The sequence below is a fragment of the Eucalyptus grandis genome, chromosome 10 (genome assembly GCF_016545825.1).
Source record: "Eucalyptus grandis isolate ANBG69807.140 chromosome 10, ASM1654582v1, whole genome shotgun sequence".
Classification (NCBI taxonomy): domain Eukaryota; kingdom Viridiplantae; phylum Streptophyta; class Magnoliopsida; order Myrtales; family Myrtaceae; genus Eucalyptus; species Eucalyptus grandis.
In genome coordinates this window covers 28,200,276-28,219,050 of record NC_052621.1, presented here as the reverse complement: position 1 = coordinate 28,219,050, position 18,775 = coordinate 28,200,276, and the positions used below count along the sequence as shown (strand labels likewise).

The following is an 18,775-nucleotide window of genomic DNA, read 5'->3' as shown; positions in this document are numbered from 1 at the left end:
CAAAAGGTATTTTTCGTCACGCATATTGGACAAAACTAACGAATGTGTTGTTACTAGCTAGGCAGGTCATTGAGTAGCTCAACCTAAACTTGATTGAGAAAGAGCACGATTGGAAAGTGCTTTGATTCTCAATCCTAGGAGTTTGTGGTTGGTCCAATTCTTCAATTTCAATTTTGATGTGAGTGGCTTTTTTAATTTCTTGTTTTGAGAGTAAATTTCTGCTTTTATGGTTGAGAAATAACTTTAAAATTAAAAATTCTTACCTCTAGCTTCCCTGCCGATGAGGAAATAGCTTAGCCAATCTATCATGAAAAGTAAAAAAGCATAAAGTGACCTTGTACTGATTGTTCTCTAAGTTTTCTTCTTCAGAATGTAGAAAAGGAATAAATAAATCAATTAAATTCCCGAAGGCTTCATAAAGCGCTTCTTTAAGAATTAAACTTCCGTTTGTCCATATTTCAAGAAAAAAGTATCTCTTGTTTTTCATTTCCATTCCCTAAGAATGGATACTATGATTCACATTTTCGAACAATCGTGGGATAAGTCATGCCAGGTCAAGTCACGTAAATTTTGTGTTAGATTTATTTAATTTGCACAATAGGTCTCTTTGCAATGAATCTCAGTAACTACTTCTAATTTCCAATCCAATTAATGTCTACATCAAATTTCTCCTCGACCAACACCACAATTACTAAGCTTTATTTATTTATTTTGTTTTGTAGCCCGACATTTTATAAAATCCTTAAGAACAAGTCAGTGGGAGAATATGAGGTGGACCCCTACCTTGCAACGGTATTGAATTGCAGTTTTTGGTCGATATATGGCTTGCCATTCGTGCATCTCGATAGCATGTTAGTTCTCACCATCAACCCTATCGGGATTGCATTACAACTCATCTACATAGGGATTTTCTATTACTTTGCTCCAAACCAGCAAAGGGTATGTGCTCGATATTTGTCTTACCGATAGCTATCCTACTTATATCATGCTATCTAAATAGAAATAATATTACGATTAATTGTTTCTTTTTGGCAGAAGAAGGTGATTTATTGGCTTTGTGGCGAAGTCGTCTTCGTCACCACGGTGTCAGTAGCCTTCCTGCAAGTTTTTCCCAACCATAGGAGAAGAATTCTTGCATTTGGAATCATCTGCGATTTCTTCAACATCATCATGTACAGCTCCCCTCTTACAATCATGGTAAGTACAAATCCACACCCTTCTCTCATTTTAAACTAAAAACTTAGTTTATCAGATTGATTTGCCTCTTTCTTTATCTTTGTCTACTGCAGAAAAAAGTGATCACCACAAAGAGTGTGGAGTACATGCCGTTCTATCTCTCCCTAGCCAACTTTCTAAAAGCTTCTACATGGACTGCATACGCCCTCATCAAGCTCGATATCTTCATTTTGGTAAGTGAAACATAATTTGAATTAGTTTCAACCCTTCTTCTTTCAAAGTCTAGAGGCATAAGAATTGAAAAAAACCACCACATGCACAAACCTATATGATCCAATAGTAACGCATAACTTGGGATCGGCCTACAGATTAGCAATGGGCTTGGGGCGTTGTCTAGTGCAGTGCAGCTCATACTCTACGGCTGCTACTTTAGGTCCACACCAGAGAGGCGAGAAGCTGGACCAACTGCAGTGTGATGGAGGAACACCGCTTTTATAATAAATTTCATCCTCCTGATGATGGACCTTAGGAAACTTTTGAGCAGGAGAAGTGTTTCTAATCTCCTTAGTAGTGGTTTCTGTGAAAGTTTAGATCAGTTGATACAGTTGGCATTGTACTTGGTATAGTGACAAAGGTATCTGTAGTGCAAGCACGTGTTGCTTTAAGATCACTGGAACTGGAATCTGTTCACAGTTTGACTTTGAAGGTTGGTCTTCATCACATGCATCTATAGATAGTTCATGCTGAACATGTATTCTAGTTTACTGGATTTATCTGGTGCCACAAATTTTTCTTTCATTTGATGGAAAACAAGGAGAAATTTGATGTAAACATTAATTGAATTGGAAATTAGAAGTAGTCACTGCCTATGATTCATTGCAAAGAGACCTATTGTGCAAATTAAATAAATCTAACACCAAATTTATGTGACTTGACCGGCATGACTTATCCCACGATTGTTCGAAATGTGAATCATAGTATCCATTCTTATGGGAATGGAAATAAAAAACAAGAGATACTTTTTTCTCGAAATATGGACAAACAGAAGTTTAATTCTTAAAGAAGCGCTTTATGAAGCCTTCCGAAATTTAATTGATTTATTTATTCCTTTTCTACATGCTGAAGAAGAAAACTTAGCAAACAATCAGTACAAGGTCACTTTACCCTTTTTTACTTTTCATGATAGATTGGCTAAGCTATTTCCTCATCGGTAGGGAAGCTAGAGGTAAGAATTTTTAATTTTAAAGTTATTTCTCAATCGTAAGAGCATAAATTTACTCTCAAAACAAGAAATTAAAAAAGCCACTCACATCAAAATTGAAATTGAAGAATTGGACCAACCACAAACTCCTAGGATTGAGAATCAAAGCACTTTCCAATCGTGCTCTTTCTCAATCAAGTTTAGGTTGAGCTACTGAATGACTTGCCTAGCTAGTAACAACACATTCGTTAGTTTTGTCCAATATGCGTGACGAAAAATACCTTTTGATAATTCTCTATCTTCCTTTACTTTCAAAATTCATCAATAGGTATTTTAATGCTATATTATTGATCTCCCAGCACTTGCATCATTTTTGTGTGCTAAATAGGGGAAATTACTAAGAGAATCTTATATCTATTTGTTTGTGCCAATTTAGTCCTAAATATTTTAATTTGGTCAAAACTCGACAAAATACAATACAGACGAGACAGTGAATCTTATATCTCCTTTCATTGCTGTACTAATGACTATGTTTGATTCAAGCACGCAATAACCTTGCCATTCTTGCAAAGTGCATGAAGCAGAGTGTTGTATATCACCGTGTTAGGCTTGAGAACACCAGACTTCATGACTTGCAAGAGCTTAAAACCTTTGGTGATCCTATTCGTCAAACACAGACCCTTCATCAATATCAGTATTAAACATAGTAGAGTTGAATATTCCAGGATATACATCAAGAAAGTTCATTTGATGCAAAGCCTACGAATTCTACATGTTACAAATAATAAAAAAGGGTGAACTAACTTACCATGGTGAGAGAAAGAGGCAAAATGATAGGATGTTCCCTGTTCAAAAAAAAAGAAATTACATAGTGAATAAACTCTCCAAGAAAGAAATTTTGGAATGAAATTCTATTACCTAGGATTCCAACCACCGTTCTGATTCCGACCGTCGCCATTAGTCTGGAAAAATTGAGCTATGGAATGAAGATCTCTAACTAACGCAGGAAGAGAAGCCCAGACCAAGTGAACTACAGAACACACGAGACAGAATGGAAGATAGTGAGCTTTCAGAATGGAAGACAATGAGCTTCAAAGAAGCCCAGACCAAGTGAACTATAGAACTCACGAGACAGAATGGAAGACAATGAGCTTTCAGAATGGAAGACAATGAGCTTCAGTGCTCGACATAGATATTATAGTATCCTGAACACTAGCCTAATTTTGGGTTTTCACAGGTTAAGAACACGAATCTCTCTTCTTTTTTTAACGGCAAAAAGGTATAGGTCTAGAGAATTAATGTTGCAAAGATGGAAGTGTGGACTTCCGAAAGAGAACATGCTCCTAGATGTTGGTAGTCCGCGTTTACTCTGCACTCCTAAGAGACGGAGCTCAATAATAGATGTGGCTCTTTCTACGTTCTTGCCATTTCAACGTGCTTTGGCTGCTTAAGTCAAAATGTCCAGGTTGGACCAAAAAAAGGCCGGCCCTAAGGCCCACTCGAAATTAACCAAAGAGGCCCACGAAGATTTTTTAAAATTAAAAAAAAAAAAAAAAAACCACTCAGCCTCCAATTTTCTCGTCGGCCCATGATGCACTGGCCCACCAACCAACCCCAAAAAGGCAGCCCATCTTCAAAAAAAATTTGGGCTTATTCTATTTTTGATTTATTCCCTCTTCTCCTCAACCCCTCTCTGCCCAAAGCTCTCTCCGCCCGACCCAGTATGTGAACTCATCCACCTTCAACATTAGCACTAAAAATCAACAAAAGAATGGCGTCACCCAAACATTGAATGAAATTTCGCCGTCGTCTACCATACGCGCTTCGCCAGACCACCCGGGCAACACCGACCATCATCTACTCTTGCTTAGGACTTCGCCTGCAGTCACTAAGCAAACAACATAGAAGCACTGAACAAGACTCAAAAGAACAAAAAGCATATCGAACAATGGTGATAAAAACGTACGTTGGGATTAATGAAAGATCACTAGTAAGCAAGCCCTATTAAGCTTGTTCTATAGCTCGGGCAAATCAACAATTTACTCAAGAATCTCACCTCTAAGCTTGTTCCTGAGGATATGCAAAAGGGTTGGATTCTTCAGCTGGGAGAAGGACTCGGGAATCTCTTGAGAACAACATGCTGGCCACCACCATGGCTAGCTACCAACCAATGAAGAAAAAGAAAAAAAATTAATTAATTAAAATCGATTTTAAAAAAATGAAACTTATAGAAAGGAGTGTATGAAGAAAAAAAAAACAAAGACAAAAGTAAAAATCGAACTATACCGAGATTTCGATTTGGTTTGGATCGAATTTCGATTCGGTTCAATAAATTTCCTTATCAGCACCGAACCAAACCATTTACGCCCTACTCAATGGGGGCGAGGAGTAGGAGCTTCGAGGGAGGAGCTTGTCGATCGAGTTTTATCAGCTGCTGTGTCATTGGATGATGGCAAACCTTCTCCAACTCTCTCCTCTAGTTTCACTCGAGCTAGCAAAGATGGCCAGCCCCCAGCCTCCCTCTTTTCTCTCTAGCCGAAGCCCTGCCGCTCAAAATGGCCAACGCCTCCTCTAACGAAAACCCTCTACTTCTTCTTCTCTTTTCTTTTCTTCTTCTTCCCTTTCCTCAAGGTTCTCTGGTTTTCTGACCTCCTGGTTCTCTCCATAGCCCAAGTCCCGCAGCCCCCTCCTCTTCCTCTTGGTCGAGCACTTCTTTTATCACCTCTCACGCATTCCTCGCTTCTCAACTATTTTGGGCACGCTCGCTCATGTCACTTGCTCGTCGCTCCTCACCCTCGCTCACGGACGCCTCTTGTGCTCGGTCACCCACGTCACCGTTGTCTTCCCTCTCTCTCTCAGACGCGAGTCTGCGCAAACGGAAGAGAATATGACGAGGGTTGGGCCCTGTTTTCTTTTCTTTCTTGGGCTTAAACATGGGTTTTTATTTTTATTTTTTTATATTTTTGCAAAGTAAATGGATATTTAAAACGTCGACAAAAATTCGGTTGTCAACAATTATGTCACATCAACAAGTTAAATGACTCGTGACAAAGTTAGGGCATAATTCTACGATTATAAAAGATGACACAAAATTATTGTAGCTTTGGAACTCCTATAGCATACTCAAATTGAATTTGCCAGAGAGAATCCTGTATTAGATGTTTTTCTAGGTTAAGTAATGCATTATGTATAGTACTCTCAATTACTAAGATTTCTATATTTATTTTGCTTTTCAGTCTATGCAATAATCTATTTGCATTGGAAGGGCCTAATACATATAAATAAATGCCATATAGACATTTCGGTGGTGATAGTTTATCCTTAACATGGATAAATGCCATGCATGAAGAATTATGTCGAGCTGCATGATAAAGTTTGCATATAAAGAATAAATTTCATCACCCATGAACCACCAACATAACCAGAGGGCAAAAGGATTCGTGTTTCTTGTCTGCAGCAGGGAGGACCTGAGATCTTTACTTGATGTTTGAGGTAGTTATTAAGAGTTTTATGTCTCTCCAAAGCAGTGTGGCCCCAGAAATTCGATACGGCTAATGCAAGATTAAAATTGATCATTGTCTCAAATTTTCAAGTGATCCTCCCCAAATGCCTCAAAGTGGCACAAGGTTCCTGGCTTGAAACTAACTTTTCACATTAGAAAGAAGAAATTAAGGGCGTCTTTTGATGTGGGGTTTGCCGAATTTTATCAAATTCTAATGCCCAACCAGTCAAAAATATTTCATGATTCCTACATGTAGTGTGAGTATGCTGGACCAACTCCCTTGTTAAAAATATTTCATGATTCTTTCATATAGTGAGGGTATGACTCTCCTCGCTCATCAAACTCCCTTGTTAAAAATATTTCATCATTCCTTCATGCAAGCTACGTGTAATGCAGTGGAATGTTTATGACTTTGTTTATGTGCTGGTGACCTATTGATTTTAAAATATTCTTTAAATTTTCACTTTCATTGGGGATGCTTATGGCTTTCTTGTTCTCTATTTTATGACCCAGGTCTCATCCAAAATATATTAGAAAATTTCACCCCACCAGATCTTTAGAAAGGTGCTTTTTTTAACCCTCTCTAAATTTTAACCCCGTTATAATAGTTTGAGTCCTTGGAATTCAACAACTAAGCTGGATGGCATAGTGTTGCATGTCCCAAAAAAATAAAAAATCAAGGCAATGACAAGAAGGTAAGTTAAAGTTTACCATGCTGAGAGGAAGAGTCCAAAAGATATGACATTTTTTATTCAATGAAAAAGCTAAGAAAAAGTCAATAAACTCTCTTCAAGAAAGAATAATCGGCAATGAAAATCCATGAATTCCATCATGAAAAATCGAAATGGATCGGGCGGACGTTTCAAAAATCCGGTCAAGCATTAAAGGCGTTGCGCCTCTTATCCAACACCACTATACGACGACTATTTCGAAAAGAAGCTTAGCCAGCTGGCTAGCTACCGCGCGAGCTTTACCGCATTCTCTTTCAGAACAACCAAAGACGACAGCAAAAAAGCAGCGGGAACGATCGCCGTGGCCTTAAACATCTAAGGGCGGCACGGAAGAAGAATGCGGTCTCGCACCGCCGTCCCCGATCTCATTGATTGCAAAACCTTACGAAGAAAAGCCGACAGTAGGCGAAACGAGATGCAATTACCGATGATGCCGACCACGTTGTGGGCTGCCTCGGCTGTCACCATCTTCGCGAGCGAGCGAGCGAGCGAACGAGCTAGAGAGAGGGAGAGAGAATGATGAGAGAGAAGCGCCTCGGTGTTTGAGATACTGGCGATGATCGGTGCGAGCTGCGTGCAGTGCAGCGTGACTGCATGTATATATATACATACAAGGGCGAGAGAGAGAGAGAGAGGGCCGGAGTTTTCCGTTGGGAGTACGGAAATCCGACGGAGCTAAAGAAAATGCAATCCGCGCTTGTAACCTACTCACCGCCTCATCCAGAAAAACAAAAGAATCATTAAAAACACGATTGGTGCCGGAAAAAAAAAATCATTCAATTAAATCAGTTTTTGTGTTGAGCTTCGCTTACTGCTTAATAAGTGTACACGTCACGCTAATCAAATCCTAATATGCTATTTTTCTCCTCCTCCTTCTTTTTTAGCATCAATTTAGAGGGGATATTTATCCGAACTATTGACTATTGCTGCAAAAAGAAAATTATGATTCCTAATGAAAGCGGGAGCTCTTATCTTTTGCTACATTCACTCGATAATTTTATCAATACCTAAATCTATATTCAGATTTTTTCTTAGGATACCCAATCTGAATCGCTTGCCCAAGTTTTGGCTCGAACCTTACCGGGTGTAGGAGCTTAGAAGGGTTATAGAGATGACAGGATCAATCAATTATAATGCATAATGCGTAATGCATAAGGGTGCAATTCTTGAGAATTAGGTTGATATTTGGACCCTGAGCTGTATAAGCTTTTTGTTTTTTAACGTATCCCACTGTCATGATATTAGTTGCCTGATTTTTAGCAAATATCTAACTTCTCATCCCAATGGTGAGGGATGCGAATATATAGTAAAAAAAGTTTGTTTGAATTATGCACTTGGATATTAAAGGTACACGCAATACTAAGAAAGTTATACGAAGAATGCACGTGGGCGTCGCACTAAGTCTATAGGAGTCAACATCTTGGATTGGGTTCAGGCAAAAGTATCATGTCACTTTCCCTTAGGCACAATACTAGTGAATTGATTATAACTAAAGCTCCATTTATTTCGCGAAAAATAAAGAATTTGAAAAACATTTTCCTAAAAATGATTAATAATATTTCTTCAAATAACTAATCAATGAAAAATGTTAATGATAATTTATATATAAACATTTTGATTGATATTGAAAATATTTTTATTCACATTTGGTAACCATTTTGCTCTGAAGAACAATCAAAATGGTTTTTTTTATTTTATTCCCGAGAACAATTTCGAGCAAAATGACGCATCTAGTCTGGGTAACTGTCCAATATTTCTATTCCACAAATAAAAATGCGTTTTATAAGATTCTTAAATTCTTTTGGTTTTTTTAATTTTTTAATACTTTATTATATTTTTCTCTTTTTCTTTTTCTCTTCTTCCTCCTTCTTTGAGCTGGTCGTCGGCCACAGTGGCCAACGACCGATTGGGTGAGGTCCAGTGAGCTTGCCAGGCCCAGGCAAACCTCGACCTCGCTAGATCTGGGCAAGGCTCGACCTTACCTAGGTAGCGCAAGGTCGGCCTCGCTGTGACTGTGCGAGGCTGGTCCTTGCCTTGGCTAGGCAAGGTCAACCTCATGTGGATCCGGTGAAGCCAAGCTTACCCAACCATCAGCAAGGCTTGGTCTCACCGAACCGCTCACCCAGTCAAGGCGAGGGCGAGCCTCACCCAACCACAACGAGGCTCAGGTTGGCAACGCTCCGGCAAGGCTTGGGTGGACAACACTCCGGCGAGGTCGCTGGCTAAGGGGAAGAAGAAGGAGAAGAAAGGGAAGAGAAGAAGAGAAAAGAAAAGAAAATATAAGGAAAAAAATATGAACTGATTCTAGAATTATTCCCGAAATAAGAAGTTACTTTTTCTACTTCTTAATTCCATTCTAAATCTATTCCCGGAAATAAAATAAAAAAAATTCTTCTCAGGAATAAAAATTTTACCAAACGGATTTATGTTCTTTTTTCATTCCAAGAAACATAAAAATAGAATCAAACTCTATTTGGAGTAAAAACAAATAGGCCCTTACTTGACGTTTGAGGTAGTTATTAAGAGTTTTATGTTTCTCCAAAGCACTGTGGCCCTAGAAATTCGATACCACTAATGCAAGATTATAAATTGATTGTTGTTTCAAAGTTTCAAGTGATCCTCCCTAAATGTCTCAAAGTGGCAAAAGGTTCCTGGCTTGACACTCTCTTTCACATTAGAAAGGAGAAATTAAGGGCGTCTTTTGATGTGGGGTCTGCTGAATTTTATCAAATTCTAATGCCCAACCAATCAAAAATATTTCATGATTCCTACATGTAGTGTGGGTATGCTGGACCAACTCCCTTGTTAAAAAAATTTCATGATTCCTACATGCAGTGTGGGTATGCTGGACCAACTCCCTTGTTAAAAATATTTCATGATTCCTTCATGTAGTGTGGGTATGACTCTCCTCACTCAATCAACTCCCTTGTCATTAATATTTCATGATTCCTTCATACAAGTTACGTGTAATGCAATGGAATATTTATGACTTTGTTTATGTGATGCTGACCTTTTGATTTTAAAATATCCTTTCAATTTTCGCTTCTATTGGGAATGTTTATGGCTTTCTTGTGCTCCATTTTATGACCTTGGTCTCGTCCAAAATGAATTGGAAAATTTCACCCCACCCGAACTTTAGAAAGGTGTCTTTTTTTACCCTCTCCAAATTTGAACCTCAATTTAATAGTTTGAGCCCTTGTAATTTTGTTAATCTTCAAGACTTAGATGTCACCATACTTTCCCGTGATTTGTCTTTGCAGAATAATTAAGCAGGTAATTGTTATCTTCACCTTTTACAATGGGTTCCAAGTTCTCTCTCTCTCTCTCCTCACCCGAGAGGCTTGCTTAGTTCAACACTCACCACCACGTATCCCCTCTCCCTCGCCACCGTGCGCTTTGCCGTTGCTCCTTTGGGGGCCGTGGCGGACCTCATATGTGAGGCCAGCGGCGGCTCTGTCAACTCAAGGCCAGATCGAGCTATAACCTACAAAGTTTGTCGGGGTTCAATACCCGGTCACAGAGGCTTGTAACCAGCCATGGCCCTCGTGCCGCATGGCCTTGGCAACCACAAGCCAAGGGCTTAGGCCGTGTTGCTTGGCCTCTTTTACTTTTTCGAGGTTTAAGGTTCCTTGTGTTTCTGTTTCACATCCCAAATTTGCCCAGTTAACTCAGGAAAAGAAAGCTCGAACTCGAAGACGAGTAGAGTTGAGTTGACGAGAATGGATAGGTCGTGTTGGGCTAGGAGAATGATTTCTGTTGGGCTGAGACACTCAGCCCGAGATGGGCCTTGTCGCATGATTAGATTTCTCTATTCCGGCCCAAGTCCATCATGGTTGCGTTGAAAGAATACGTACATTGAGACTCGGGAACATGGGCATAACATGCGCCACTTGGAAAGAACAAAGAAACATGTCATGCCAACCCATCATTCCCTTCGCCTGTTGAAAAACTACCTGCAGATTGTCAAGCATTAAAAACCAAAAATGCGACTCGTGCACTTTTGAGTTGGAACAAGACTAAGAAGCTGCAATCCCGACAGGTTACCATTATTAGGTTCCAAAAAGAGTGAAAAAAAACTAACTAATCAGTGCTGCAACAAGTTCTTTGTCCTCAACTCAGCCCTAGCTTAATGCAGAAAAACGAGAAGCGGCTATAAACATGAGACAAGCGCCTAGATTTTTTAGACAGAGAGCAGCAAATTGGGGTAATGTTCCTCGATTACACTTTGTTCGGTCCGTCAGAAATGGAGAACTGGATTAGAGAGAAGTAGTTGGGGTAATGTTCCTTGATTACACTCTGTCCGGTCCATCAGAAACGGAGAGCTGGATTTGAGAAGCCTTCAATTCGACGACCTTCTCATCTCTCGGTGTGGACCTAAAGTACCAACCGTAGAGTATGAGCTGCACCGCACCAGATAACGCTCAAGACCATTGCTAACCTGTAGGGTTTTCCCGAAGTTAATCGTGTATGTGTGATTTCTTTACATTCTCATGTTTCTTGACTTGGAAAGTAAAAAAGGTTGAAATTTAGCGAAGTTTTCTTTCAATTTACCAGAACAAAAATGTCGAGCTTGATGAGGGCATACGCAGTCCACACAGCCATTAAGAAAGTTGGCTAGTGAGAGATAGAAGGGCATGTACTCCACACTCTTTGTGGTGATCACTTTTTTCTACAGCAAACAAAGGTAAAGAAAGAGGGGCAATAACAATGAAAAGGTTACCCTTTGCTGGGACTAATAAACTGAGGTTTTGGTTTACAATCAGGGAAGGGATGTGGATGTGGATGTGTACGTACCATGATAGTAAGAGGTGAGCTATACATTATGATGTTGAACACATCACAGATAATTCCAAAGGCAAGGATTCTTCTCTTGTGGTCATGAAAAACTAGCAAGATCGCCAGTGATACTGCAGCAATAAAGATGACTTCCCCGCAAAGCCAATAAATCACTTTCTTCTGCACGCGCACGCGAGCGCGCACACACACAAAAAATGTTAGAAGTGAGCATTACCATATAATAAATACCACTTACAACCCTAATGTTATGAAATTTGTCAAAGTCCCAAGAACAGAATGAGAGTTTGTACAATGCAAAATTTGGACATTGGAGTGGCTAGAAAACCGTATATAAAACTAAGGTGCCTTGACTTAAGGTTTGTTGACCAAAAACTAAGATATGTTACACATTCTAGATTTTTAGACGAGTGTTACATAGATAGGATAGAATGTAGTCACCGATGTTTGACTAGAAGAACTTTATCAGAGCAGCGAACCAAATAAATGCCAAATTCAAGAAAAACAAAGAATAAAATAAGATAAGTATAAGGCATCTATGATTATTGTATGCCAACAATGTTGTACGTGAATAAATTTGAATTTATTGACAGAACGTATGTGTAGAAACTTGAAATGCATAATTGAACGAAAATAAATAAATGCCAAAGAACCTATATAAAGAAATTAAATGTACGAATAAAGCTCAAGTACATACCCTTTCCTTGTTTGGAGCATAGAAAAAGAAAATGCATATGTAAATGAGCTCTAGCACAAGCCCAACGCCGTTGATGGTGGCGATGAGGATGCTGTCCGGACGAACAAAGGGCAAGCCATACAAAACCCAGAAGATGCAGTTCAACACGGTAGCAAGGTAAGGATCCACTTTAAATTCCTCCACTGACTTGTTCTTTACGATTCTGTAAAATGTCGGGCTGCAAAGCATAGCAGATATAATAACCTTAGTCATAAAACAATCTATTTTACATTGCAAACTAAGCGGGATGGCATCGTATTACATGTTAAAAAGAATAATGATAATTATAATGAGAGGTTGAGCTAAAAGTTTACCATGGCGAGAGGAAGAGGCCAAAAGATATGACATTCCCTGTTTAGTGAAAAAGCCACGACAAAAGTCAATAAACTCTCTTCAACAGAGAAATCATCAGGGATGAAAATCCATGAATTCCATCACAAAAAACTCGCAACACATCGTACCCAGCGTTCTCAAAATCTGGTCGTTTCATGCCTAAAGCAAGAGTGGGACTCGGAAAGCTTCATTTTACTTTGCATTTCATCTTTATCGAATGCATGATGACGACGATGGATTAAAATGCAGTCCCGAACAAACGATCCAGGATCAACATGCACAAAAAGAAGGAAAAAACGAAGCTTGCGACACCATTGCGTTGCTCTCTCCGATCAAGCATTTATGGCGTTCGCCTCTTATCCGACACCATGCATGACGGGTAATTTCGGAAACAAGCTTAGCTAGCTAGGCACCGAGCAAGCTCATCGCATTCTCTTTAGAACAGTTTAAAAAAAAGCGACAGGATAAAAGCAGTGGATATGAGCGCTGTAGCCCGAACATCTAACGACAGAACGAAAGAAGAACACAATCCCGCGCTGGCTGGCGACGACGATCATCCCATCACGAACCGTCAGGAAATTTACGCACGCCGAGCTCACCGATCGCGAAATCTAAAAGGACGCCGACAGATCAAGGAAATGAAGAAGCGATTACCGATGATGCCAACCACGTTCCTAGCTGTTTCGGCCGTCACCATCTTTGTCGAAGCCAAACACAGCTTTCTTTGCTAGCTAGAGATTCTGGTGATGATTCGGTGCAAGCTGCGTGCAATGCGGTGCGAGAATGGGGAGAAAATCAGAGAAAGGAGAAGGGAAGAGGGGGAGGTGACGGGGAAGAGGGAGAGAGGGAAAGGGAGTTTCAGTAGGAGTGCAAAATCGGAAAGAAATCACTTTAAAACACAGTTAGCGCGGAAGGTTAATTATGTGTTGAGCTTTGATTTTGTGCTTAATGAGTGTACACGTCACGCTAATCAAATCCTTATCTGTGATTTTTCTTATTATTACTCTTTTCATAACGTCAATTTGGAAGGGATGTTTATTGGAACTGCCGACTATCGCGAAAGAAAAATGTGATTCCTAATCAAAACGCAAACACTTTTTTTCTCGCTACATTCGTTTGGTAAATTAATCCCCATTCAAATCCAAATTTAAATCCACTATTCCGTACTTGGACTTTTAAAATCCCAATTCGATTTGCTTGCCCGAATTCTGGGTCAAACCTTACCGAGTGTAGGAGCATAGAAGGGTTAGATATGTCTTCGTGATTGTGCTTATCTACCATGGATAAAATGGAGGATGAATTTAAGTGAATACAAGCCAATCATTTTTACAGTATTTATTTGGATGAAATGCACGTTTGATAACGACACAAAATTTATGTTCTCGGAATTGAAACTCATTTGATAAGCCTCTTTAAACATCTCCCTCCCATGTTTTTTTTTTTTTTCTATTCATTGTGCTCCACTCTTTCTTGAGATAAAACATCTTTAATTGATTGAATTGCCAGCGTCAATGTAGAAATCATACATCGACATGCAACGAGGACAAGCAATGAAAAGAGTTCTTATTTTTGTTTTTGTTTTTGGGCTAAAAATTTGTCCCGAAAATATAATAATAAAATTGCGTTACCCCACGGATTTTTATTTCCAATCTATTCTCGGAAATAGAAAAAAAAAAGTTAATAAAATGGTCATCATGCATGTCTCATAATCGTCATCTTCAAATTTTGTAAGCTATTTAAAAAAAAAAAATTATAATGCTTTGCAATACGTACCATGACTTGGCGCTTTAATGCCAATGCATATTTTCTCCTCTATTTGTGTGGGTGCACAGTTTGTTGCTCAGTTGACTGACTGACTGTTGATTTTACCTGAACCAAGCGAGTGATTTGACATGCAGACGAAAACTGAGGTACTTTGCTTAGGCCGGCATTGATAAGCTGTCATGAATTTTTGAGCTCTTCTTATAATCTGCTAGGACTACGTTGGTGGGATTGGAGTTTAATCAATCTCAAAGAACCCAAACCAAATGATTTCTAGGGAAAGATTTTAAATTTTGTTGTTTTTATCGTCAACATTCTTTTCAGAAACCAGGCACAATGGAGTATGAATTCAGTGGTTCGATCATCTGAGTTCATACAAAATGCCAAAATACATGAACCGTGAAACTCAAAAGTTGAACTCGTTCCTTCTTCCCCTGCATCAGAGCCTCATGCTGGAAAAATAAAGAGCATCGACAAGTGTTTAGGGATGGAATTTTCTTTTTGCTAAGAGGGGGATCAGTTATGGGGATTGAGGAGGCCTCGAAGAGGCGATCAATTTTCGGCTCTCTTCTACTTTTCCATGGCTTCTTGCGTTTCCGTTCAATTTTAAAAAAAATTGTTACCAGTAACTCTTTTTATTTGTTTGTTGTTTCATATCCCAAATTTGCCCGATTAGCTGAGAGAAATAGGCTTAAACTCGAAGACGAGTAAGAGTTGGAGTCGATGACAATGGACGGACCATGTTGGGCTAGGAGAATGATTTCTGTTGGACTGAGCGGCTCAGCAAGAGATGGGCCTTGTCGCGTCATTAGATTTCCCTTATTCTAACCCAAGTCCATAATGAGGTTGCGTTGAAAGAATACACACATTCAGACTCGGGAACATGAGAATAACATGCGCAACTTGGAAAGAAACGTGTTAGGCCAACCCATCGTTACCTTCTCCGGTTGAAAAACCACCTACAGATCGTACAGCATTATAAAGCAAAATGCGAACAGGAGTCTCGTTCACTTTTTGAGTTAGAAAAAGAGGAACGCCTAAGAAGCTACGAACCTAGCAAGATTCCAGAAAAGGTCGAAAACCTTAAACATCTACTACGACAAGTTCTTTTTCATCGGCTAGTAGAAAAACAGGAAGCAGCTATAAACATCAGAGAAGTGCCCAGATTCTTAGAGAGAGAGTAGCAGTCGAGGATATTGTGGAGTTGGGGTAGTGTTCCTCAATTACACTCTGTCCGGTCCATCAGAAACAGAGAGCTGGATTTGAGAAGCCTTCGGTTCAATGACCTTCTCATCTCTTGGCGCGGACCTATAGTAGCAACCGTAAAGTATGAGTTGCACCGCGCCAGATATCGCCCCAAGGCCATTGCTGATCTGCAGGGTTGTTGCCAGGTTATTCATATATTTGCTGGTTTCTTTATATTCTCATGCTTCTTGACTTCAAAAGTAAAAAGTTGAAATTCGTTCAAACTTTGTTTTAATATACCAGAATGAAGATGTCGAGCTTGATGAGGGCATACGCAGTCCATACACAGCCATTGAGAAAGTTGGCTAGCGAGAGATAGAAGGGCATGTACTCTACACTCTTTGTGGTGATCACTTTTTTCTGCAGTAGCCAAAGATAAAAAAGAGGCAAAAACAGAACAATGAAAGGGTTAGCATTGGCCAAAACTAATAAGCTAAGTTTTAGTTTATCACGTGGGAAGGGACATGGATGTGTATGTACCATGATGGTAAGAGGTGAGATGTACATTATGATGTTACACATGTCGCAGATAATTCCAAAGACGAGGATTCTTCTCTTGTGATCATGAAAAACCAGCAGGAACACCAGTGACACTGCAGCAACGAAGACAATTTCCACGCAAAGCCAATAGACAACCTTCTTCTAAAAAAGAAAAATAAAAAAATAAAAAGTGAACATTTAGCATGTGATAAATACTGCCATCATTACATTTCTAGAAAAAGTATATAAAAATAAGGTGCCTTGACTTAAGGTACATTGAACGAAATTTAAGATATGTGATACATTCCAAATTGTTGGATGAGTGTTACATAGATAGGACACAACATAATCACAAATGTTTGACTAGAAAAACTTTATAAAAGCAGCAAACTAAATAAATACCAAATTAAGGGGGAAATAAAAGAACAAGATTAACTATAGTGCATCTATGATTACTGTATGCCAATAATGTCCTGAGTGAACAAATTTGAATTAGTGACAGGATGTATCTAATTATTGTAGAAAACGTGAAATGCATAAACGGAACTTTTATGGGTTTATTCTAGTCTCAGAAGACATAGTGTCTATAGAAAAGCTGTAGGGAAGACAACTTGAAAGTAAATCTCAAAAAATTCAGACAAAACTGGCACATACCCTTCCCTTATTTGGAGCATAGGAAAAGAAAATGCAAATGTAGATAAGCTCTATCACAAGTCCGACCCCATTGATGGTGACGACAAGGATGCTGTCAGGACGGACAAATGGCAAACCGTAGATAACCCAAAAGATGCAGTTCAACACCGTAGCAAGGTAAGGATACGCCTTAAATTCCTCCACCGACTTATTCTTTATGATTCTATAAAATGTCGGGCTGCAAAGCAAAACAGATTTAGTAACCTTAGTAATTAAGAGAACGACATGCATTACTTAACCTCTAAAAAAATCCAATACTGGATTCTCCAGCAAATTCAATTTAAGTATATTATAGTAGTCCCAAAGCTACAACGATTTTAGGTCACTTGATATAAGTGTAGAAGCTTTGTCCAGAATCATTGAACGTGCCGACAGTACATTATCATCAAGCCGGATGATCCTTCAATAACATTCACTTAAGATAAGTTTTCTTTTCTCTTTCTTTTTTATCAAGATGAATATATGTAATAAATCCAATTGCTTTTAAAGATTATTTATCTAATTAAGCTCACCCTAGGGGCACAACTCGCATTGCTACCACCAACTAAGCTGGATGGCAAAAAAAAAAAAATCAAGGCAAGGTAAGTGAAATTTTACCATGGTGAGAGGAAGAGTCCAAAAGATATGACATTTCCTATTCAATGAAAAAGCCACGAAAAAAAGTCAATAAAAGAATAATCAATAATGAAAATCCATGAATTCCATCACGAAAAATCAAAATGGATCGGACGGACGTTTCAAAAATCCGGTCGTTTCACGCCTAAAGCAGAGCCGGACTCAGAAAGCATAATTTCTACATGGATCTATCTGATCCGCTTGAAGATGTTAACGTTTCTTCTATTATCGCGCCACCAATTCTGCGCTTCATCTTTATCGGGAAGCAGAAAATAACAGAATGCATGACGACTCATTGTTTGAAATCCAGTCCCCAAACAAACATCCAGGATAAACACACACAAAAAAATAAATAGATAAAATAGATAAACGAACAAACACAAAATAAATAGATAAAATAGATAAACGAACTAACACAAAATAAATAGAGAAAATAGATAAACGAACTAACACGAAGCTAGCAGACCATCGCATTGCTATTTCCGATCAAGCATTAATGGCGTTTCGCCTTTTATTCAAGACCGCGTACGGCGACTATTTCGGAAGCAAGCTTAGCTAGCTAGCTAGCTACCGCGCGAGCTTTATCGCGTTCTCTTTCAGAACGGCCAAAGACGACAGCACGAAAGCAGCGGGAACGATCGCCGTAGCCCTAAACGTCTAACGGCGAGACGAAAGAAGAACGCGATCTCGCACTGCCGTCGCCAATCTCATCGATCGCAAAACCTTAAAAAGAAAAGCCGACAATTGGCGAAACAAGATGCAATTACCGATGATGCCAACCACGTTGCGGGCTGCCTCAGTCGTCACCATCTTCACGAGCGAGCGAGCGAACAAGCTAGAGAGAGAGAGAGAGAGTGATGAGAGAGAAGCGCGTCGGCGTTTGAGATTCTGGCGATGAGTCTGATAATCGGTGCAAGCTTGCGTGCAGTGCAGCGTGACTGCATGTATATATACAAGGGAGAGAGAGACGGAGTTTTCTGTTGGGAGTGCGGAAATCCGACGGAACGAAAAAAAAAAGGTCCCTGCCTCATCCAGAAAAATATCTCATCATCCCCTTCCTTCATTATCCACGCTGCAAAATAATTAAACACGCATAAAATGAAAAAAGAAATCATTAAAACACGATTAGTGCCGAAATAAAAAGTCATTCAAGTAAAACAGTTTTTGTGTTGAGCTTCGCTTACTGCTTAATTACTGTACACGTCACGCTAATCAAATCCTAATATGCTCTTTTTCTTCTTCTTCTTTTTTTAAGCATCGATTTAGAAGGGATATTTATTCGAACTACTGACTATTGCTGTGGAAAGAAAATTACGATTCCCAAATAAAACATGAGCTCTTATCTTTTGCTACATTCACTCGATAATTTTATCCATATCTAAATCTGCTAATCCAAATTATTGAGTGAATATATCAAAAGTATATTCAGATTTTGTCTTAGGATACCCAATCTGAATTGCCCGCCCAAGTTTTGGCTCAAACCTTACTGGGTGTAGGAGCTTAGAAGG

At 39.2% G+C, this 18,775-nt stretch overlaps 2 protein-coding genes and 1 pseudogene across 2 annotated transcripts; 1 reads left to right on the top strand and 2 right to left on the bottom strand.

Moving 5' to 3' along the window:
* Positions 1–849: 849 nt before the first annotated feature.
* Positions 850–1,674, top strand: LOC120288799 (annotated as a pseudogene).
* A 1,230-nt stretch (positions 1,675–2,904) lies between these two features.
* LOC104422597 (bidirectional sugar transporter SWEET4) lies at positions 2,905–13,252 on the bottom strand. The gene is made up of 7 exons (XM_039302957.1): positions 13,128–13,252; positions 12,455–12,491; positions 12,102–12,318; positions 11,405–11,566; positions 11,196–11,279; positions 10,904–11,010; positions 2,905–3,037 (listed from the first exon to the last, which is right to left on the bottom strand). Exons 1-7 carry the CDS (start codon positions 13,168–13,170, stop codon positions 2,905–2,907), a joined length of 783 nt encoding a protein of 260 aa, XP_039158891.1. The 5' UTR covers positions 13,171–13,252.
* Positions 13,253–15,457: 2,205 nt separating this feature from the next.
* On the bottom strand, positions 15,458–18,077 carry LOC104423895 (bidirectional sugar transporter SWEET6b). Its single transcript, XM_010036332.3, has 6 exons — positions 18,035–18,077; positions 17,250–17,286; positions 16,614–16,830; positions 15,960–16,121; positions 15,720–15,839; positions 15,458–15,607 (listed from the first exon to the last, which is right to left on the bottom strand). The coding sequence occupies exons 1-6, from the start codon at positions 18,075–18,077 to the stop codon at positions 15,458–15,460; spliced, it is 729 nt and encodes a 242-aa protein (XP_010034634.2).
* Positions 18,078–18,775: the final 698 nt, after the last annotated feature.